The sequence below is a fragment of the Betta splendens genome, chromosome 15 (assembly GCF_900634795.4).
Source record: "Betta splendens chromosome 15, fBetSpl5.4, whole genome shotgun sequence".
NCBI lineage: Eukaryota > Metazoa > Chordata > Actinopteri > Anabantiformes > Osphronemidae > Betta > Betta splendens.
In genome coordinates, this window is record NC_040895.2 from 14,529,943 (window position 1) to 14,553,511 (window position 23,569).

At 38.4% G+C, this 23,569-nt stretch overlaps 1 protein-coding gene across 13 annotated transcripts in view; it reads right to left on the reverse strand.

Annotated features, from left to right (window-relative positions):
* The window catches only part of ryr2b (ryanodine receptor 2b (cardiac)), a 46,683-nt gene extending 23,239 nt beyond the window's left edge, over positions 1-23,444 (reverse strand). For 8 of the 13 annotated variants that reach the window (XM_029175729.3, XM_029175726.3, XM_029175724.3 and 5 more), the window contains exons 1-52: positions 23,283-23,444; positions 21,446-21,565; positions 21,127-21,231; positions 20,797-20,871; positions 20,597-20,675; positions 20,310-20,422; positions 19,869-19,992; positions 19,524-19,620; positions 19,359-19,433; positions 18,906-19,062; positions 18,591-18,755; positions 18,337-18,458; positions 17,856-18,021; positions 17,622-17,757; positions 17,275-17,370; positions 16,892-17,010; positions 16,521-16,654; positions 15,071-15,312; positions 14,483-14,675; positions 14,087-14,306; positions 13,868-13,972; positions 13,647-13,750; positions 13,427-13,510; positions 12,583-12,742; positions 12,162-12,309; positions 11,743-11,951; positions 11,140-11,314; positions 10,753-10,961; positions 10,433-10,619; positions 8,105-8,237; positions 7,767-7,881; positions 7,357-7,517; positions 6,989-7,148; positions 6,816-6,902; positions 6,445-6,671; positions 6,132-6,345; positions 5,428-6,051; positions 5,135-5,335; positions 4,934-5,045; positions 4,704-4,844; positions 4,084-4,360; positions 3,690-3,804; positions 3,260-3,392; positions 2,984-3,087; positions 2,698-2,833; positions 2,263-2,434; positions 1,758-1,866; positions 1,520-1,640; positions 1,222-1,391; positions 623-843; positions 415-505; positions 196-339 (exon numbers count right to left, since the gene is read on the reverse strand). In XM_029175729.3, the coding sequence (XP_029031562.1) occupies positions 196-339; positions 415-505; positions 623-843; positions 1,222-1,391; positions 1,520-1,640; positions 1,758-1,866; positions 2,263-2,434; positions 2,698-2,833; positions 2,984-3,087; positions 3,260-3,392; positions 3,690-3,804; positions 4,084-4,360; positions 4,704-4,844; positions 4,934-5,045; positions 5,135-5,335; positions 5,428-6,051; positions 6,132-6,345; positions 6,445-6,671; positions 6,816-6,902; positions 6,989-7,148; positions 7,357-7,517; positions 7,767-7,881; positions 8,105-8,237; positions 10,433-10,619; positions 10,753-10,961; positions 11,140-11,314; positions 11,743-11,951; positions 12,162-12,309; positions 12,583-12,742; positions 13,427-13,510; positions 13,647-13,750; positions 13,868-13,972; positions 14,087-14,306; positions 14,483-14,675; positions 15,071-15,312; positions 16,521-16,654; positions 16,892-17,010; positions 17,275-17,370; positions 17,622-17,757; positions 17,856-18,021; positions 18,337-18,458; positions 18,591-18,755; positions 18,906-19,062; positions 19,359-19,433; positions 19,524-19,620; positions 19,869-19,992; positions 20,310-20,422; positions 20,597-20,675; positions 20,797-20,871; positions 21,127-21,231; positions 21,446-21,565; positions 23,283-23,330 (7,935 nt within the window). In that variant the 5' untranslated portion in view covers positions 23,331-23,444. Of the gene's footprint in view, positions 1-195; positions 340-414; positions 506-622; positions 844-1,221; positions 1,392-1,519; positions 1,641-1,757; positions 1,867-2,262; positions 2,435-2,697; positions 2,834-2,983; positions 3,088-3,259; positions 3,393-3,689; positions 3,805-4,083; positions 4,361-4,703; positions 4,845-4,933; positions 5,046-5,134; positions 5,336-5,427; positions 6,052-6,131; positions 6,346-6,444; positions 6,672-6,815; positions 6,903-6,988; positions 7,149-7,356; positions 7,518-7,766; positions 7,882-8,104; positions 8,238-10,432; positions 10,620-10,752; positions 10,962-11,139; positions 11,315-11,742; positions 11,952-12,161; positions 12,310-12,582; positions 12,743-13,426; positions 13,511-13,646; positions 13,765-13,867; positions 13,973-14,086; positions 14,307-14,482; positions 14,676-15,070; positions 15,313-16,520; positions 16,692-16,891; positions 17,011-17,274; positions 17,371-17,621; positions 17,758-17,855; positions 18,022-18,336; positions 18,459-18,590; positions 18,756-18,905; positions 19,063-19,358; positions 19,434-19,523; positions 19,621-19,868; positions 19,993-20,309; positions 20,423-20,596; positions 20,676-20,796; positions 20,872-21,126; positions 21,232-21,445; positions 21,566-23,282 lie in introns of those variants that run through there. The other 5 variants (XM_029175730.3, XM_055502510.1, XM_029175731.3 and 2 more) reach the window with 5 other exon arrangements.
* Between the last annotated feature and the right edge of the window lie 125 nt (positions 23,445-23,569).

Here is a 23,569-nt window from a genome sequence, read left to right on the forward strand (position 1 = left end):
TAGAACATCAAGTATGCTTTTACCCATTCCTCCTGAATTAGTCTTTGAAGAAGATAGAAAAAGCGACAAATCACTGATTTGGAATAAAATGCCAAAAGAGAGCAATATAAATTTCTGCCACTTCATTGGTACTGTATGCCAGGAAAATATTATTCCAAATTTAAATAATTAGCACTGGTTTTCAATATGGTTTACCTTCTTTGCCAAGGCCTTGAACACTCCCCAGAACAACTTTTTAGACAGATGAAGCTCATCTTCTGAGGCCAAATCATGGTCACTTTGCCCTCGAGTTGGTGAATAGTAGTACTTCCATCTCTGCTCATAGAGGCTGGTTAAGAGCTAGCAGAGGGCAGTATTGAGCAAAGTCATTCAATTAAAAATATGCTGTATAGAAACTGCAATTTGTGCATTTACCTTCAGTGGTATCATGCTGTGGTTTGAGAGATCGGGAGCATCAAAGACAAGACGTCTAAAAAATGGCTGAATCATTGAGGGCTGAAGCTTACTGGAGAAACAATTAGATGAGTGCATAATTACTCATGAGCAGATGTAAACACACATGTGCACACAGTGTAGTAATTGAAATCTAGTAATCTTATAATCAAGCCCCTTAAAATCCTACCTGCACACAGCCAATAAACAGTCTTCAATAGTGTCTCTTTGAGCCTTGGTCAAGCTAAGTGCCTTGGAGAGGCTATAGATTGCTTGGATAAGAGAATCAACCACCACGGCATGGTCCTCCAATCCACAGAAGAGAGAAGAACATTTCGTGATGAGGGGAAGCACAGCTGTACACAAGTATCTATTCAGGGCTAGGGCCATATCGGTGGATCCTAAATCAGCCTGCAATCAAAAGAAGATGTTACAGAGTCCAATTAGCTGAGTGGTACTCAGCAGAGCATGGAGCATTGACATAACAAGACTAAACAATTATAAACTAAACAATGTTTAATTTTAAGTTTAATAAAAAAAACTGTATAGCTGTATAGAAATATATATATATATATATATATATTTTTATATATATATATATATATATATATATATATATATATATATATATATATATATATATATATATATATATATATATATATTTTTTTTTTTTTTTTTTTTCAGGATAAGTATTAGGTTTTAATTTAAAACAAAATACAATTTACTACAAAATGTTAAGCATGTTGTACAAATACGTAAGAACTGGGATTAAAATATTCTTCTCACAGTGTCAAGCGAGACAGCTGCCTGAAAGTCAGGCAAAAAGCCAACTTCTAATAGATGAAGAAAGAAACTCTGGTACTCAATGCCATAAACCCGGTCCAGGAACAGAACCATAGCTGCCTTGTGGTCTGGGCAAAACACTGTAGAAAGGTCAGGTTCATGTACCTGACCATCTGGATAAACAAATCCATAGGATAGATTAGAGGGTCAGATAAATATTTCATATCAGGTCATAGGACTCTACAATGGTGCAAGAATATTTCATACTACTACAGTACATAGATGCATTTTATCACCTGACCTTTAGAGACCGAGGGGGTTTGAAAGGAGATGCTAATAACTCCCTCAAGATCCTGAATGGGGATGAGTGACCTCAGAATTGCCCTGATGCGAATGGCATCTCCTTTGCCTTGTTGTATCAACTGGGAAAAAAAGATCAGCCACTTACAGTTCAGTCAACTACAGATATGGAATCCTACTGGCCTGAGGACTATAAGACAGCGGGTACTGAAGGGAAAAAACTATTGAAGATTACTCACATACATCTCTGGCGCACAGCGTCCCAACAAGTCAATAAGGGCTGAATAGAAAGTCATAATGGCATGCCCCATATGAATGAGGTCATCATCGTTATCCTGGACAGGATCCCTGTTGAACAAAACAGTCAAACTACATAAATCTGTCTCTCCAACAGAATTAAACAAATAATAACAACAGCCACTGTGAGCCAGACAAGATACTCATTCAATTTATATTCAGGCATTTCAAATTCTGGCTTATTGTTGCAGAGAGCACAGGTGTTGCCCTGACATAACATAAGCAAACTAAATATTGTCCATTCAGGCCTAGGGCATATTGGCTCACCAGAGAAGTAGTTTACCCCCATACGGTGAAAAAGCCTAAAGAAAGTGTTATTTATAAAGAATTTATGTCACCTATTACTTATTGCCACTGTTGAAAAACATTTACATAACAGTGTTTGTTAGATTTGTATTTTTAACCACTGTAATCAAGTCATTTTGTGTTTACACAGCTCAAACTCACTGGTATGTGGAAGAAGGTCCATCAACAGACAGATCTTCAGACATCCTGATGGCTTCCTTCATGGCCACAAGGAGACCTTTCCCCCCATCACCTCGCAAGGCAGGGCCAAAGCATTCAGGACGGCGAATGAGCAACCTCAGGACTACATAAGCATTCTCCTCTACATTCTCACCTTTGAAACACAGTAAAAATACTGGGTAACTTAATGTAATACCTTGATCCTGTGAGATGGACTGTGCGTTGGGAAGAGAACTGAACATTTCAGACTAGCTGTTTGTTTTTGTTGTCATTCATAGCAATTTGATTTACTGCATTTGTTTTATAAAAAAATAAAAGAGAGAAGAGACATGTTTAAAATTACAGCACCCAAACAGATGTGTTGACTATCTGTTTTTGTCAAAAATATTTTGAATGAACATGATTTGTAAAACTAACCATTGCAGAAGACAGCAAACCGCAGAAAGTCCAGGTATCGCTCTCCCTCCACAGGATTCCAACCAATGTCTGGATAGCCTTTAACCACTAGCATTGGACAGCTGTGCAGACCACAGCCAGCAAGGTACTGCACCACCTGGAGTTTTGATATGACTAGATTAAATGATATTGCAGCTAATAGGACAGAAAATGTCTGATTATTATTTCCTTTATTAGCTTTGTATGTTTGAATGTATTTCCACATATTACATAGCGTTAAATAGCAATGCACAAAATACTAACTCACCTTTTCCAAGTCGGACTCATTTAATGCTAAGGCTAGTTCAATATTATCCATTACAGAGGCAGCTGCCACATCCAAGGGAGTGGCACCACGCATTGATGGTGAAGCTATGGAACAAAAGAATAAAACAATCAGAGCCCCATTTTAGCTGCATGTTGGGGTTACATATGATAACATTCTTGCAAAAATCTTAATTACATTACACATTTTCTTGTATAATACTAAAATGATAATTTGAACAATGCTCTTACATGCAGTAGTCAAGGGAAGGAGACTTACCTAATCCAACACGGCTATTTTCCAGCAGGTAGCTGAGATGGTCAAACAATGCTCCCTGATTGTGACAGCTGATACGGCAAAAGTAACACAGGAATCTGCAGCAGCTGGCCACCATTTTTGGAAAAGTAATCTCCTAACATTGATGCATAAAAACAGCGAAAAGGCAGATGTGACAACAACAAACTTTACTAGCAAAAGCAGTTTTTTTAATAATGCACATGTCAGATTATTTGTTATTTATGCTTTTGAGTTTTAGCCACAACTAATTTAACTTCTTAAGTACATAAATAAGGGTTGATTACTCATTGTCCTATGGAATATCAAGACTGTTATTCTGTTGCTGTTGGTGTTCAACACCAGTAACAATTGAAGAGCTGAACCTTGTGTTAAACTCATTTTCTCAACACACAGGACATAATTTCTCTCTCACCTTCAACTCTCCTTCTCCTAGAACATTCACCATCACCTCCATCACTGTCTCATGCATCCCCAATGCCCTCATTAAGTTGGGGTGCTGGTAGAAAACTTTATTGTTCATGATATCTCTGTAAAGGATACAGTATAACACTTAATACTTAAACACTTAAATATTTGACTGAGTCACTCCAAAGGGTGGACCTTATGTCCCCTAGACATTATATATTACAGTAAGTTCATGTTTAGAGTCTGCTGAATTGACCAACAATATAGACAAAAAAAAAACAATTGGAAAACCATGTCATGTTTTTTTAACTTTTGACATAAATTAAACACTAGGATTCCAATAATTAAGAACTGTCAAAAGAAGGTACTTTGTGTCACAAAGCAAATCTTTTTGTACCTACCCTAGTTTTCTGATCATGAGTCTCTCCTCTTCTTTACCCATGCGGACACTGAGAAGAGAACGTATTTGGCCCAGGGAGGCTAGCAGACACATTGTGTCATCAACCGAAGCCTGACTGATGCAATAGGCCCTTGACAGTGGTCGTGCCATTTGCCCATCAAGACCCTCATACTGGCGATGCAGCAAGTTAAAAACAGCCCTGACCAGTTCAGGGTCTTCCATCTCACTCTCTTGAGCCCAGCGTACCATTGTCTCAGAGATCAGCTTCTTAAGGGATTCTGAGGACGTGAATAGTGACAAAAAAGCAAAGTGAATCCTTTTTTGCTTTTGGGGGAGCAAAAAAAAATTATCTGTCCCATCAGGTTTTGATTTGAATCCTCATGACAAGTGACTAAACAAATTAGACTAGTGCTTTTATGTTACATTTTAAGCAGCTGTCTGACACCAGCGTGGGTACAGTAGATGTGTCTTAGGGTATATTGCATGTAACTTTTCTGACTGGAGTATTTCTCTTGTCATTTACTAGACTGTTACTATTACAAATCTGCAATGAACATGTTAAAGAACAGTGTTAAAAAAGTACAAAATGATAAAGAAAGGCTTTAATTTAGAGGCACTTACGGGCACTCTGCAGCATACACTTTCCTGCTTCTATGGCTGTCTTCCTTGCTCCAATGATTTTTGGCACTAGGCTGAAAAGCCAATCTCTTACAGACATCTCAGCATTCTCTTCATCATCTGAGTCAGTGTCCAATTCAATGCCTGTACAGCAAAAAAAAAGAGATTTCCTCAGTGGCAACAATTTTATAGTTCCCTGGCTCAATGAAGATAAAGATAAGCAGTGTTCTAACCACAATGTGTGCTAAGGAGCTGATGAAAGTCTTGCAGGAGCTGTTGAATTTCAACTGGACATGAGCAGTTCTCCTGCTGCTCACCCTTTCTGAAGCTCAGCAGCATTTTCATCTGAAGACAGGATATTATAGGCAATATTTTTAGGAACTGCAATGTGCATCTAGTAAACTGTGATTGGACTAGACTTGTGTCCACCCAACCTGCTCTTCGAGGGGTGAACGGAACTCCTTGGTCTTGCGAGCAGTGAGAGCTGCAGACATGTTGAGAGCTTCCACAACCTGGTTGTAGCGCCAGCGCTGGTTCTCCTGAAGCTGCTGCACAAAGATGTCAGAGAAGGCAACTACAGCTTCCACCCTGTGGCGCACCTGGCAATCACACAGGTAGGACAGCAAATGGCAAAGCTAGAGAGAGAAAGATAAGAATCCTTTGTAACTGATAATACCAATACATATAGTAGCACCTGAACCATGTGCAAAGTCTGCTTATTTTTTACCTCAAGTTTTACAGCTTCTGAGAGCTTCATTTGAAGAAGTCCCTGTTTAGGAGGGTAATGTTTATTTTTCTTGTCCCGTGTCCATTCCTCTTCATCCTCACCCTCTCTTGTTTCATCATTCTCATAGGTGTCAGAAGTCATAGAGAAGACTTCTGGCTCTATTAGTCTCAGAGCTTCACCCAGATCTTTATCCTGAAATGCTCCCATTACCAATAAGGTATGGAATAGCCTAATTAGCGGAACCAGCAGAAAATCAATGCCGCCTCCTACAGGATCCCTCACACCATGACCCACAGCCCAGACTCCTGATGTCAGCATCTTCACAGTCAGATTCTTCAGAATGTCCAGTGGGATTTCTGGGCTGTCCGTGAAAGCTTTTTCAGGTGAACCATCTTCTCCAACCTCCTCGTTCCAGACAAAACAAGGTGCTAAGAAACCCAACTGTGGTTTAAGGGTTGTGCTACAACTGCTGTTGGGAAATCCATCCAAAGGTTTGAAACTCTCACCAATCCAGTCATTCGAAGAACTGGGACAAAAGGCGGTGTCTCTGATCTGGTCTGACATTGGGACAATATACTCATGGCTCATAGTAACGCATGCTGTCATGTGACTGTTAAGATGAATCTAAAGAACAAAAAAAAAGACAGAAAGTGTTTACTTTACTTTTTAAATGAAGTTTCCTTATTCTGAAATACAACATTCACCTGAATAAGTAGCTGGTAAAAAGCAGAGCGGAGTGAGCCAGGTAGGCTGGGATTCTGAATGGCATGAAACATTTGTGACTGGTCCACGTGACTGCAGAGGGCATGACAAACTCTGGTGTTGCCAAAGGCACATAAAGAGCAGTAGAGGAGGAGCGTGTGGTAATGAAAGGTCAAGAGATCGTCAAGTTCGGAGAGCTCCAAAATGTCAACACACCTGGTAATATATCATTAAAAAGGTTAAAATGTGGTCAGCTATTTTTTCAACTGAAGCTCCAGTAGCTAATTAGTAACGATTTTATTTCTGCTTTTTAACCTGTTTTCATCAGGGATCTGTAGGGTCATGACTTGCTGGGGCTCAGTGCACTGGATTCTCCAGCCATTGAAATCATCTGGCCGATCCACCAGCACCTTCAATGCTTGGTCTGACACTCTGGTCCAGGTGCCTGTGCTGAGATGCTGGACCTGAAACCTTGGGGGACACTGAGGAGATGTATTTCTCCGATGGCTGCGGAGTAAACCTGCTGATAATGGCATCACATTCTAGATTGCAAAGGAAGACACATTTCAAAACAATGACTTATCAACATGAAGTAAATAGAGTATGCTGCTCTCTATACCCCACTGACAAAGCAAGATAAAAACACAACAGTTCTGTAGGAGGATTAAACAGTAATGTTCCTTTACCTTAATGCTCCCTAGTTCAAACTGAAACATGTTGCTGGTGGTTGATTTAACAAATACAGCAGGAAAAAGCTTTGTGCTGGGTTCCACCTGGTTATTGGTAAAAAAAATATAAGCTAAGTAATAACTATGATATACAATGGTGTGTCAATCACATAGTATGCCTTTTAACGTACTTGGTAGAAGGTGGCCATCTCGACTCCACTGGAGGTAAATGTGAGCAGACCTGTCGCGGTGTCTATCAAACAGCCAATTTCTAGCCCTGAGCTTCTCCGACTCTGAGACAGGCCTGTTGCTTCTCCAGCACACACCATGTAACAGTCGGACCGCTTCACACTGTAAAAAGCGAATTAAAAAAATAAAACTGCACATTTACTGCAGGTCAGAATATAGGATCAATGAGTACTTTAGAGTTAAATACTGTAGTATGTAATTTGTGATAATGGTGCAAGACAGACAATCACCACAACAATCAACATCATTTCAATTACAATTAGCATTTAAAATCCTAATAAATTCATCCATAGTAGTGATGCACACTAACCTTTCCTGCACTTTACCACTGTCATCTCCAAGGGTGACAGTCACAGTGTGAACAGCATCGCTGTCAAATGCCATATCACACGAATGAAAGTCAGGAGTCACCCATCCCACCCACACATTGAATGGCTCCTGGCCGGGAAGAACCCTCACTGAGTAATAAAACTGAAACAGAGGTCAGCTTGTGTCACTAGTTGGCATTTTCATCTTGCATGTTTTAAATGCAGCTGGTAATTAATGCACACCCAGTAAAACAGAGCCAAAGCCTAATGCCAAGTGCATGAGCCCTGCATTACATTTGCTTTTATTATACTGCAACTGGGACTAAACTGTGGCCAGATACATGTTAGTCAGTTTTGTTAATACACTTACATATTTTCAAGGAAAGGGAGACTACGGAAATAAAAGCCTTACTCTGGAGCTAGAGATGAGGTGTTCGTAGTTATCTTTGTCAGCTACGACATCTTCTAAAAGACGTGCCGAAGAGTTGCTGCTGACTAGTCCTGGTTTAGTCTTCTTGAGCATGAACCTTACAGACAAGAGACATAAACTGTCATTAGGTACCTCAAAACAAATCTGTTTTTAGTTGATTTAATTCCATGGTAGTCTACCACAGACAGAGATTGTATTCATAACATTATAACTATCTCACTGGTAAAATACTGGTATCTCATTATTGAACACTAATGAGATACCGGGACACTGACATTTGTCGAGCTACATGCATCTAACTCAACAAAAGGTTTTCCTACCGTTGTTTCAGTCTTGATGTTTTGTCTTGGCTATGATCCTTATTGCAGAGCTCATCCCTTGAGCCAGCAAAACTGTGGGCTGATTTCATCAACACTTCAAACTCAGAGTCCACCTCCTCTTGCTCCTTCCTTCCTAAAAGGACAACAGGGATTAACTAGAAAAAGTAATTTCTCGAGAAATTACGTGGGAGAGCTGATCTGCTGCCGCAACGATGACAAACGCTGATTAAGATGCTGACGTCACAAAGTTGACTACGTCCAAAAGTTGACTACGGCAAAACGATGAAAACGATGAAAACGAGAAAACGTTGACAAAGATTAAAACGATGACAAAAGATGGCGAATAAAAAGATGATGATTAAAAAGATGACCAAGGTCATACTATGACAATATTAAAGAGATGACAATGATTCAAAAGTTGACCAAGGTTAAAAGATGTCAAAGATTAAAAAGTTGACCAAGGTGCATTGTTGACAATCATAAATAAGCTGACTAGCTTTTTGATTTGAAGAAAGTATTTGTAAATAATTACCTAACTATGTAATAGTTTAATAACTATTAAAAATTTACCAGTCAGAATCAAATATCTTGCCATTTAGGGTAATAAATTACATTGGTGCTTTTATTTTGAAGGGATTTAGAGGTTGTGTGTGAGTTATTACTAAACTATAAAATAGTCATTAGATAGTCATAATTTATCATTCAATAGCAAGAATAGCCCTATCAACGCAAAAGATTTAGATTAAGCCCTTTCAGAATAAAAGCACCCTAATAAGTGTGAGTGGTTATTTACTGAACTCTAAAGTAGTCTCATTAACGATTGGTAAGTATTCAGAACCAGAAATTTTCTAATCAATCTTGCCATTAAAGGTAATAAATTGTAATCGGTGCTTTTATTTTGAAAGGATTTAGAGGAAATGTGTGGGGGTAATAGCGTAGCTGTCAATTAGTCTTTAAATAATCATAATTACCCATTCAAAGGCAAAAACAGTGCAGTTAAAGCTAATAATTGGCATTGGTGCTTTTATTTTGAAAGGATGTAGAGGAAGCATGTGTGGGTAATTACTAAACTGTTAATCTATCTTTAAATAGTCATAATTACCCTACTAAAAGCAGAAATACTGCTTTTAAAGCTAATTATTTGGCTTGGTGCTTTTATTTTGAAAGGATTTAGAGGAAGTGCATGCTTAATTACTACACAATCCAATAGTGTAGTTGACTAATCAGTAACAAGCATGGAACTGCTGTCTACACTGAGAATCAGGAGTTTGACCTGTCAGTGAAATCTGCAGCTGCGCCGTCGCCATGGAGACGAAAGGCGGGAAAATCAGGCTCACTCTGCTCTGTAAAAGCAGAGTTTCACCCTGTATAAACAGGCTTGTTCCAGCTAAACCATAATAGTTATCACAAAAATTATTTCATTTTACGAGTCCCAAGTCTTCAATGAGCAAATGGTGTGAATTTTATGTTTGAGGACAAATGTTTGTAGCCGCAGTCGCAATTTCAAAATACTTCTCCTCTTGTTTTTCTACCCAGACGTCTGCCGAAAATTATCATTAGAGTCTATGGGAGAATTTCGGGATCTCTCTGCGCTTTGAGGTTGATAGCGACTAAAGTATAGGTCTGAGAGTAAAGCCAGACACATCATTAGAAAGAAGACAAGTATGACTACGATTTACTGAAATAATTACATTGATAGAGTGAAAATTGTGGCTGTAGTGACGAGTTAAAGACAGAAGTTCTATCTTAAAAAAACGTCCCCTCGCACTCTGGCTGTGACATCACGCACTCTAAATAACCCAATACACACTAATGGAAAAGATGAAAATTGACCAAAAACCACCCAATATTTAAACTGCTATAAATCAGAAACTATTAAAGATATTTTAACGATTTCTGGAGCTTAATAACTTGAAAAATATGAAACATATGAATGAGAAAAGTAATAGCACACTTCTCCTTAAAAAGCTGAACATTTTGATATTGGAATCGTTTCTGTAGCTGAAAGTATGCAGGACTAGTTAGATGCAGAAAAACGGGGGGAAGAAAAATAATAATAATAATAATAATAATAAAGCTTAGAAAAACAATACAGTGAATGCTTTGCAGCATTCACTGTGATAAAGACCGAAGATATCAATAGTGTGAGAGCTGTTCAGCTCTCCCACTAATTAGAGTGAGGCCCTAGGGGGCTTAAGCAAAACAATTCATCAATGTCATAATGGCATGGAATATGGATATTCTGGATATTTCCAAGATTTTATGTATACATATTAATTTTTATGTGTCAATACGATCAAACTGTGCATGATGTGATGTCATTTTTACCTGGTGAAACAACATTGGAAGTCACTGGAAGCACAACGCCTGCAGGACTAGTGAGGGTAGATGCACATTGAACTGACATGCTGATTCGGTAAAAGCCAATGTCGGCAGCTCCATTGTGGTGACCAAACAACCGCTGAGAAACTCTCAGGTGTGATAAGGAATCCACTGATCCACTGACTTTAACCACCTTAAGAAGTAAATAACATTAGGACCAGTGTCAATTAACCAGTGTTAGAAATAACATAACTGAGATGTCTGTATAAGGTCAATTAAACAAAGCTTTCTCAATTCAACTACCAATACAAAGAAAATAACCTTACCTGCACGTTGTGATCATCAGGTTTTATGCAGGTAAACTGAGGCTGTTTCCAACTCATCCACAAGGCTGGATCTCTGGCCATGTTGACAGCAAATGGTTCATAGCCTTCCTGCTGACCACACACAGTATAGTACTGTAGAGTGGCGACTTGACGGCCTAGGTTCAGCCTCCCCATCTGGTTCACCCCAACACTGACCACAGGTAAAAGGCCTGGGAAATAGTAAGAGAATATATACGAAAAATAAACTCTACCTGATGACAATACTTAGATATAATTTTCTTTTTAATTCAAACTCTGGATTTATTAAATTTCAATAAATCAGACAGCGGCATGCTAAGCATGTTATTATGCAGTATGCAAGATATTGTGCAAAATACAATATCAGACCGTCTTTGTTTTCAAAATCCTTGGCAGCCAGTTCTGATCCTCTGTCATTAAACAGAACCTCTCCATTGAGCGTGACCATCATGGTCTGTTCATCCATGTCCACCAAGCAACCCACCACATCGCCTCTCTGCCACAAACGTCCCAGGGGCTCACCACCCTGATGGTACCACTGAGCCTGAAAAGCACAGTAGACAATTTATACAGAAAAAGACACAAGTATAAACGTCCTTGAAAGGCACAGGAGAAGCAGCACAACACCCGCTACTGTAGGACGGGGACTCGAGTAACATGGTAAAATGATCATCAAACTTAGTCAGGGTTAGTCAGGGCATGAAGCTAAAAATAACAATTTAGTTTTATGTTTGCACCGTAATTGTTTTTGGGGGTCAAAGATGACACTAAATCCATATCACACTGCCTGTAAAGACGAAGAAACTAGTCTCATGGACCTTGTAATGTTTAAGTTTAGATGGAATAGAAGATTTCACAGTTTAAAATAGGGTTTAGTCTGTCTAAAATTATTCTCAAACTCAAGTAACGATAACAACAATAGCAACGTGGCTGTGCTAATTAGAACTGTATCTGTTATCTTTAATATCTCACCTCAGATCCATCAAAGACATATGCCTGGTCATCTGAGCCAAGCTCCTTATCTGCAGTGCAGCCTGGTCGAGCCCAGCCCACTCTAATATTCCCTGCTGTCAGTGCTTCAAATTCAAAATACCACTTCCCCTGGGTCACAGCATAAGATTTATCTGCTCTGAACACTCTGCACTTCTCAGCAGAAAATAGAGATGTTTTTGATAATGTGGCTGTAAACCCAAGACACAGAAAATACCATTATCACCTAAAGGAATTATAAATTTGCAATTACAGGTATGGTTAAATTAAGTGTATTTAAATAATAAATCAATTTTAATCATCAATAAAAATCTGCAAATACTAAGCTTTTTATATATAACAATGAAAAAGTGAAAAAAACAAATGTAAAAGCTTTGATTGACAACAGGACTAAGACATACTCAGTTCCTGGCTGAGGGGCTCGAGGCTGTAACCATAGAGCAGCAGAACACAGACAGCTTCTCTGACACTTTCCCTGCCCGATCTCCTATTCCTTTCATCAAGGAGGTTATAAGGCACAAGGTATGGGCTCCGCTTCCATTTCACATCCTAGAAGTCCAAATAGAAAAAGCAAATATGGCCACATACATTGGTCTTAAAAGTGCAATGTTTGGTTCATGGAACATGACATTAGTGCTAGTATGTAGTCCTGTGTTGTTAATCTAACACTATGCACAGGAAATTGATACTGCAGTTTTTGGTGTACTATTTTATCTTTACTTCATGAATAAACAAATAATATGAAAAGACTCATTTACATGCAATATCTCCACTTTAAATACTGTACGTGATCAATGCATTAACAGAGTTCAGAACATAAACCTGTTGGGCTCCATATGTCCATCCCTGCTTGACACGTTCTTTAGCCCACGCATTGTGATCATTCTCTGCCAACAAGTTAATCACTTCATCATTGGCTGGGCTCACAGTAACCTGGCTCATGTCTATTGGGGCAGGTCTGAAACCACTGGGCTGCTCATACCTAAGAAACAGAGTGTGGGCATGAATTGTTATGTTAGATGTCTTTTAACATTACAACAACAAAAACCATCCATTATCCTAGCCACAGTTGCAGAGGTTCTCTGTCAAAAGACTGTTGGAGCCAGCGTAACATGAGAAAAATGCAAACTCCCCACAGACAGGCACCATGCTGATTAGTGTATTCAAACCATTTTTTAACCCAGACCACCCACAGCACATGTGCCTGCCAAACGTGATATTAGAGAACAGAAATACCCTGCAAAATCTAAAACAATTGTTTAATTATTTAAGATATATTTATGGTAATAACCAGGTTAGGTAAAGTGGGGAAAAGAAATTTACAACCCTGGTGCAATTAATGATCGGTGCAGCAAAAATGAATACACTTGACACTGTGATTTCCAATTAAGGCTTGATGGCAACAAAACTCCTTTGGCAAAGAGAGAATATGAAGATCCTTGACAATGCAGATTCATGCCAGCCTGGATTTTTCATGCCCAGAAAGCTCTTATCTGTCATATAAAAATACTTCAGGAGGTTGCTAAATATGGATTTCACATAGTAATACTTTTATTAGTCAAGCCTCATCTAATTACACCCACCATTCTTCGGAAATGCCTACAACAAAATTGGTTTAACAAACAGACTGCATAGTTACTTCATACTTGAGTGATGCGGTACATACTTGTTCGATAGCCTCATGTATTTGACTCTCTCTTCAGCACTGACATCAGTCAAACCAATGTGGAAACCAAGGGCAAGTAGAGTCCTTCAGTGTTAAACCAAACAAATGTTCATTAATCAAGGCAAGCACTGATTACTAATTAGTTTTGAGTATAATATTCAACAACACAAGGGTCTATGTATTGTGTTTTTAATTATTAAAATCAGGTAATTGAGCCAACCTGAGGATGTCCTCAGCCATCTGAAGATTCTGGTTCCTCTCCTGCTCTGGAAGCCTAGAGAACCCCACAAGGCAAGGTTCATTCTTCTTACTTTCATCTCTCACCTGTTTAGAAGAAGCTGAGACTTTTTAAATTCCAAACAATTCTCAAACATACTTAAATACACTGTATGTGCAATGAGATAATATAGTAATTTGTTTGATTATTGATGCTTTTCTTACAGGTGCATATGTCCATCCAAGGTCAATTTTGTCCATTGCCCACAGTTCATGGCTATTTTGTGCCATTTTTTCTTTAATGTCCTGAAGTTGTGGGGGCAGTACCACCTATGGGAATATGGAAGAGATACAACGTTAATTTAGATTAAAAAAAAAAACATTTAAAAGCTGAAAATTCTTCAGGCCAAAATATTACAAATATAAAGGAATTTAGAAGGCTACCTTGCTTATGTCTACGGGTGTGGGTGTAAAAGTAACTGGAGAGACTGGTACCAAGGGACCAGTAAGTTCATGTTTCCCATCTCCGTAATCTGAGATATATTTATGACAAGGCTCTAATGTCAGTTTGGTTTTTGGGAGCAAAGCCTCTGTGCATGGAGCAAAACCCAGTGGGGGTAGGAAGCGAAACTCTCCATGACGTCCTCCAAAGAGAAAACGAACCCTGGTGCCCGAATTTAGTAAGAAAAGAATTTAAAAAGCACTGAAGTATTGGAGACAAAAATATTACCTTAGAGATATTATCACAAAGCTTTATTATTAGTTATACTTATTATTAATTTAGTAAGTCATTTTAATATGAAGCCATATATAAAGGTTACACAAATCTCCACTACTGACTTGACTCCGGCTGAAAAGCTGACCACAGGATAAAGAAATCCAACAGCGTTGAAGTTCTCCAACATGCCCTGCACAGGGAGACCGTTGACCCGGAAGGAGATGGAGGGAGCAGTGAGGTCAAGACAGCAGCTGACCACGTCGTCATTTTTCAGCAGGTGAGGAAAGGGAGAACTTACTCTTCGGCCCACACAGCCTGAGATTCAGGAGATACAGACTTTAAAGTATATAATGAATTCACTGTGATGATGTTTTTGAGTCTCATTTAGTGCTGTCAGTGTAGTGACATAACATTAAAAGACTATTCAGAATGATGTCAGAATACAGAACAATGATTGATATGTCGTCTATATAGCATTCTGACATTTGAAGTAAAACGTAAGATTTTAGTATGAAATATTTTTAGAGCCATTGTTAATGCCACTCTTCGGTGCATTTTATGATGTTTCTTTGTTTGATGAACCTGATCTCTGTTAAATTAAAACAAAAAAAACTAGAACCATTATTGCTGCTTATTTATTATCACTTTCAATACACCAGCTACTACTAAACTGATACTGCACATTAAATGTTGCTTGATCACATCCTTACCTGACCAAAGATAAAGCCCATCAAAGCCATAGGAGCGCAGGCAGTCTCCCACCCCATTGCTTCCCCAGCCTTCTCCTCCAGTGGGCCTGGGGTGATAGCCCTCGGTGCAAGCCCAGCCAACACGCAGGTGAGTGGGCTCAGGTGTGAGGAAGGGGTCGACTTGATCAACAACCAGCTCATAGTACCACCTCCGGTTCTGAGCTGACTCTTCCCCCATGGTCAAGAAGATGTTTGGCCTCATGCTGTGTTAATGAGGTTTATACATTTAGAACATTGTATGATATACTACACATTGGATGAATATAAATATCTAGTCTTATATTACATAGCAAAATAAAAAGTAGGATGTCCTATGTAGCTTATTAAGACATAAGGAGGACACAAAACTAAGCAGTAGAGAAATATGTGGTCAAGGACAGAATGATATGTTGCTAAAATTAAGCTTCATATCTAAACAATAAAGGCCACTTCAAAGCAATGTGAAAAGAACACACAGGGGTGACAGATCAGACATGATAAAGGTGAAGAAAATTCACAAATAATAAAAAGCATCAGAAATAAAAATGGAACAGACAATAAAAACATGACATAAAGGAAAGAATAAAAATACATTGTAGGAATGAGACATTTAGTTAAACAGAAAGTAAAAATAATAGAATTTGAAACCGCTCAAAGAGAAAAGAGACAGCTGGAGAATAGACTGAGCAGGTGTGAACAATATGAAACAAAATAAGCTTTAAGGCCTGAGGAATAAAATGGGCTGCTGATAGAGACAAGCATGATAAAAGGAGGCAGCTTTGGAAGAAAGGGCAGATAGAGAAGAACATAAAAAAACAAGCTGAGAAAAAGGAAAATGAAAACTGCCTGTAAGAAGCGACTCATGCAGTGAGCCAAAATATTGAAAAGAAGGAGGAACAATATAAAATATAATAAACTGCCTAAAACTATCCAAAGATTGACTTGGTAATCCATGGTGCCACAGGCCGTGCATAACTTTTCTAAAGTTTCACTGCAAAAGGCTGAGGCAAAGACATGAGTGGTCTGACATCAGCATCCTTGGTTTGATGTTAGAGCTCACACTCTAAGAGATAAGTCATTTTCTCGATTAACACAAACAGAGAAGAGATAAGTACTACACAGTAAAATGTGAAGTATATATTTTTGTCCCACTTCAATACTAAGGGCTGCAGCAGTGGGAACTACTGTAAGGCGAAAGAATAAAAAACATAAGTAATCTCCATGCAACTATTGACTCGTTTCAAAAGGTGTGTAACAGTCAATTTCAAAAAATCTTGCGGGACTTAATACAAAAATCCCTTTCAGTGAATGCACTAGAAAATACAATTAGATGTCATTTACTATATAAAGACAGAAGAATTCAGAACGCCAAAATTAAATGGCTGACGCATGACAAGGAGGTTCTACCAAGAGAAAACAATTTAAGTGCTACCTTGTGACCTGATTAACCAGGCGTGTTTGGAGCAGCAAGTCTCTTTCTGGCAGGAGATTGTCACAGATGAGGTTCTGATTGGACCGCACTGCTACACCATGGCACACGCACAGAGAGCACAGCACCTCAAGCACCTGGAACGGAAACTTCCAGCACTTTATCCAGCGATTGCTTGATAAACACATGACAATGATCCCACATTTGGAAAAATAGAGCAAGTGCTGCCATCACAGCTGCAACACTTAACGTGTTGACAAAAAAATCTGTTATGACAAATACATTTCAGCAGTAATGCAGACCATAATCACAATCTAAAAAGTAGTTTCATGTCTTTTAAATTTTAGTTTGACAAAGAAAATAGCAAACAATACCTTGTGGTTGTGTCTGTGCTTATGAAGGAAAGAGATGATAGAATGAATGTGCCCTTCTTTGATGACATTGAGTGCCTCAGGACTTTCCACTAGGACACAGTGCAGAACATCCATGACCCCTGTTAAGCAGAGTAGGTCATTGCTCAGTAATATATGAAACATGCCTTACGTATTGTATTTCCATATCTTGCTATGATACTGAGGAATAATAACTGAAGCCAGTACTAATGACCACTAATGACCAACATATAACAGTAAATACCGTGAATATATAGACTACAACTTGAAAAGCTTTATACAAGAAAGAAAAAGAAATGCTTTATCTGTAAAATCTTTATTGGAATCATGAAGTAAATAAAAATGGGATTATTATTCGAACCCACCAGAGGAAGCCTCCAGTCGGTCAAGCCTACTAATCAGCCAGTCAAGAGAGCCTGAGAAATGTGCACAGTTTACACGGTTCCCTCGGATCAGAGCAGCTGAAGGGGGAAAAAAGAGGGAATCCACAATACTTCAACACTAAGGCAAACAAACCATGTAGTTGATGTGAAATTGCAGAATTCAAACCTTATGCTCATTTAAGAGTTAAGCATTTTAATCAAAATGCACATAAATTCAACAGCATAGAAGATATTAAAGTGAAAAAGTGTGTCTTATTTTAGTACTGTATCTGTGTCAGTAGATTATTTGTGTTGCGGCCATCTATGCCCAGATGTATGTTAATTCTCACCTAGCAGCTCATACAAAAGGTTTAATATGGTTTCCCATTCTTCTCCCATCTCACTCTGAGCCACTTCAGGAACGTGTGAAGCATTACTATACTGGTGTAGCCGGTCTATACAATCCAGAACCAAATCTATCACACCCTAGAAAAAAAAAAGAGGAGGGTGATGCCTATGAAACAGGTCCTTACACATCACGTGTCGCACCAATTTAACCATTCGTACACACTTTATAGATTTACCTCTTCTCGAAACATGTTCTGCCGATTCTTTAGTGCTGTCATGCTATTCTGTTTCGCTTCATGGTCTAGCCCATCCAGTGGTGGTTGGAAATGCCTTATTAAATCTTGCAGACTACACCTCAGCTTCTCCACTGGCGAACTGACTGAAGACAAGTTTCCTTGTTCCCTAAAAACAGTTAATTTACAAACGAAGGGTGGGAAAAGAACAAGAGTATCATCAATTATTCATTCTAGTCAACTACAGAACTAGACTTTGCTAAATATTGAATAAACAAGGCCAGATTTAGGTTTATCGTGCTAGCAATACTAATAATAGTAATAACATTTTTAAATTTAAGATCTAAGGACTGAGGGTGAGCATTTTTAATGTGATATGTAATTATATATTTGTGAATCCTGCACTGTACTATAAATGTAGTCATGTAGCCAAGTCATTTTGATATTCACAAGTGACCCAGGGTCTATATGTGGCATCCAGTACCTGATAAAGTGATTTAATAGAAAAAAAGCACTCCGGATGAGACAGGCGGTTTGAGATTCCTCCTTGTGGGAACGTGACAGTGTCAGCCCATCATCCATGTGCCCCTCATTGTGCAAAATGGCCTAGAAACAAATTTGTAATCAGTTCTTTCACTATGTGCATTTCAACCCATTAACATAACCAGAGTCCTTACTAGTCACTATATAAAATAGGATTTATTCTTTTGGTTGATTGATAAAAATGTACTGGTTTACCGTCCGTTGAACTCCCCCTGTGCGAGGAGATGTTGCATCAGTGGATTGATAGGTGAGCCAGAGTCCAGATGCAACATGATGAACATAACAAACAGAATCTCCATACTTGATCTCGGGGATGCCCATGCCATCAGCATTAGACTTTGTGCCAGCGTCAAGCTTCTCCTATAGGAAAAAAAAAAATCTATAATTACATGTGCCACAATTAGACATGTTTATCATAAACTTTACTACACTAATGATGGTCACGTCACCTGTCTGTAATCCAAATATTTAAATTACCGACAAAAAAAAAAAATCAGCATTACTACTGACCTTTGAGGGTTGAAAGCAGAAAGAGGTTGTGTTGATGTCTGCTTTGTCCCGATCAACAAGATGCAGGCCTCGGTCTGCTGTAAGACCTAGGTACCTCCCAGTAGTTATGTGGCATAGTCTGAATGGCTGGCCCCAGCATGTATGTCTGCCACTCCAGCTAAAGAAATTACCAGCATTGTATTTTCAAAGAACACTAACCATTCTGTTATATTCATGTTTTCCTCTTTATTCCTGACATGCCAAGAGTGTAAGCAGAGAAAACACAATCCTAATTCTATTGTGGGCCAGTGATTTTATAAATTTTTCCAACAAGCATTACATGCACAAACAACTGGACCTGTAGCCATACTACATGTACTCTCTTTATTGTCTAACACAAAATATGTCTGCTGTGTTTGTTTTTAGTCAAAAAAACTTTAAACTGCATGATCATTATGTCCTGCCTATACTTACGCGACACGAAGAATCTCCAGTCTCCAGAGAGAGCGAGCATAGCCAGAGGCTGATCCAATTTCATAATGCATTATCCTATATTGTGTAGGGAAAACAAATATGACCCTGGAACCAAAGGACATTTAGTGAAGCTTATACAAAAGGTGATTAGTCTTTTCCACTGACCTTTGCAGGTCCTCTCCCTGCTCTGTAGAGGGAATTGTCAGACATGCGTCACTGTGGCTGTGGAGTATCCGCAACGTGTCACCCCCTTTTAGGTATCCTACAATTAGCACAAGAGACACTAGTGTATTAGAATAAAGGCTATTTTGCAGTCACAACTGAAATGTAAATAAGTATACTTATTCCAATATAATAATCAATGCAAATCTCATATGGTACTGAAAAGTGTAAAAACTGCAACCTACACTGTACATTTGAATCGTAGTAGATCACATTTCTGGGGCACAACCAGTTGGATGATGCCATTTTATAAATGGATAGTTTGTTTTTATTATGAAAGAAACTTGCCTTGAGCAACTCCACCTCTAGAGCAGATGGGAGCGACACTCCAGAGAGTCTGCTGGAAGGCTGCATTAACAATCACCTTGTCACTCAAGCTTCTGTTGTCTGTTACAGCACCGAAGGACAGGTGCTGGAAAAAACAAAATGGTAAAAAGCAACAAAAATAAATATCTGATTACTCCCCTGTGATAGCTGTTCTCATAAACACAAAAAGCAGGGAGCACAAATTAGCAACTACAGAATGATACAAAAGAAAATAAACCAATAGCATATGTCAGTTCTGATTTTATAAAGCTCACAAAAACAGCAGTAGTAAAATTGAATATTTAATACTTTACAATTGTATTATTTCTGCACTTTTGTTACAGATTGGACTGTTTTATTTATTATACTTGTACTAGAAATTCTTTATTGTGTAACATTTTAAAAAGACTCTTACTGACTCACCAGATATCTTTCTGAGGACACATTAACCAGTATCAGATCATCTCCAACACGCACTTTCTCACCCTCTGATCTCTGTCTGGAGGCTGGGTGGATGGTCCACCAACACGCCTCACCTGAGCCATAAAAAAAAAACAGATCAATGAAAGATTTAAGAATCTGCACCACGGGGTCAACAGCTATTGAGTACCAAAATTAAAACTGTCATATAACTGTACAATAATAACATAATGCAAAAGATCAATATTAGAATGTATTTGTCGTTTGTGAAAATGTCCAACATGAAATACCTGCTTTATCCTCTTGCAGGCCAACATCAAAAGCCAGCTTGTCAGTTGAAGATTGGGATGAAGACAAGCAGCTAAGATACTAGGCGTAAAGTTTAGAATATATGAAGTGTAGTTCATTTTACATATAAATTAAGATTTTTAACATTTTTAGCTGTTAAAAAAAAAGTTAATTTGAGATACAGCATATCAAGAGAACTCACCATGCCACTGAATGAGTGTAGGAACAACACTGCCTGCCCATACAGAAGGGTGCGATGGCTTCCTCCAGCATCCACCTGTCAAATGCAGTGTAGCAAACTATGACTCACTGTATGAGAAAATACATAACTGCAGTGCAAAAAAGCAAACAAACTTAAGAAACACTAAATCACAATGATCAAATTAAAAAGGAAGCAAATATAAGTAACTAATTATTTTAGGCAAAAGTACGTTAGATTTTAATTTATTATTACAGACAGGGCTGATTTATTCAGTACTTTCTAAAATTATGAATGTTGAAACTTGTTTGAGTAACACATCTGGAAGAATACCTCGGCTTCTGGGTGATGACTATGCGTCACCATCTCCTGCAGGGCCCGGACAGACAAACATTGGGCTAAGACAAAGCCACACACAGACAGGTCTGGTGGGACATTCTGACAGGAATAAAATAACAGCAAAACATGTTATAGAGGTAGTCTATGTGGGGTAAACATGCAAAAGGCAAAGCATTTCCACTGTGGCTGACAATTGTGAAACAATCTAAAGAATTATGCATCATTTTATAAATCTGTCTCTCATTAGTGAAAATTACAAGCATGGTGTCAGATTAACCGGTCTGGTAATGAGCAAAGAGTGATAGAGCCTTACCTGGCAGTTAGAGGTGGCCTCGAGCCTGCAAAGTCTGCTGCCAAATCCCTCCGCTGCAAGACAGAGCTTCGCATGTTCTGCTTGAGAGGTGAAGGTACTCTGTAAAACCACCTCATCCCCCTGAGGAAAAAAAAAAACACTTGGGCCTAAGGATACTACAAGACTAAATCTCACTGAATTACTGAGGGAGTAAACCACATCTTCAGACATTTTAACTCAACATATCTATTTAGTGCTACCATAAAATGTGGCTTTCAAAATGCTATAAACCGAAGTCACGTGTACATACAGTAAGTGTTTTTATGTATGTATATATGTACTGTATGAATGTAAACTCAGTGAAAATGTACTGTCTGTAAATTAAATCTGGTCACCCAAAGCTTATCAAACATCTTATCTTTATTTAAATGTCACATGATCATGCCTAAGGTTTTCACTTCTATTTAAGGAAAAGGGACGTCAGACGACTCGTCTCCAAAGTTGAGCCGAGACTACCAACACCTTTCTGTACACAGGCAGCGTGCCTCTATGTTGGGCAGATAGTGCACTATCTGACCCTAGATTCACCCTTCCTTCCACTCTTCATATCAGCAGTATTCTGCAATCAGTCAAACACACTGCCCAGTGCTGAGTCGCTATGGGACATACACATGGCTCTCAAAGGTACATTAGCCAAGGGAAAAAAAGGCACATGACAATGTGTGATGAAGCTAAAATATTCATTTCAATTCAACTTTATTTATAGAGCGCAGATTCACAACTGTTATCTCAAGGCATTTTATCACAAATCAAAATTTGTGCATTATGTTGATAATTGGCAAATCAATAGGAGAGTCATTCCTATTTATTAATAACCGTGGTATCGGAATATGAACCAGGAACCTTAATTAGAAAACAATACAAGCATTGCATATTTTCATGATGGGTTGTCACTGTTGCATGCGATTAGAATGGTAGGCCGCTGTAACTTACTTATTTGCAAACAGCACCTTCAAAAATACCCAGAAAACATAATATTTCTCTCTGTTCTGTTCTGTTCATTCTCATTCCATATTGGTGAACATTTCATTTATAAGAATAGACGTGTATAGACTAGATACTCGAGGCAATTTTATAATTTTATCTATTGATGAAATAGAAGAAGGCTTGACAGGGCCTTGATAGCTTTTCACCACAGATTAAGAATTGTTTTTGGAATTTATACTGATAATTTTTACCATTAATATCTGCATTGTAATGATTTTTTTTTATTCAAAATCAATCTTACAAAACAGCTGGGTACTGGGATCAGGAACAATCAATATAATTGCCTGTGTGGGAATGTGTGTTTATGTGTCTCATATCCACAGCAGACACTCTCCCTGTGACATGCCTTTATCAGAGAGCAAAGATAACAAGCTGTCAGAGCAACCAGGGAACAATGATAGTATCTTGCAGGGAAGACCAAAAATATATTTTGCGGTTCCTTTAGTGTCAATGACCGAAATTAATCAAGGTGAATACATTCACTAAAAACAAAAACACATTCATACATTTGTACAATTACTTATAATGTATATTATAAAACAACAGCAAATAAATCTGTATTTAGGGACCTTTTACTTTAATTACGTGGTTACAACAGGGCCATTTTTGATTATTGATAGCTTCATAAGCTAAGTATATAAGTAAATAAAATTTTATAAGATGCATGACTCATTTCTCATTAATAATTTTTTTACTGACAATTACATTTACTAGCTCCATCCCAGCAAAGTCGGCACCTAGCTTAGTTAGTTAAGCTACTTAAATTAAGCTAGCCAGCATTTTATCTAGCTTTTCTAAACTAATGGCTCACCTTGCGTAGAAACTGATATTCCTCGTCGCCCTCTGCCGCGTCTGTCATCGTGTCAAACTAAAACAGCCACATAGGTGAAAGCGGCTCCTGAAGACAGTGACTGGAGAAACCTGAGCATCGACGCAAAAACCGTTAGCGAGTGGGCGTGGCCTGCCGCACCTCCGGCCGCCATTCTTAAAGGAACATTTTGGCGGGAATACGAAAGTGCCCGGTCACGTGAAAGAAAAATAATTCTGTATTTTTGTGTATATTTAGATACAAATTTTTTGAATTTGTCATATAAAAAG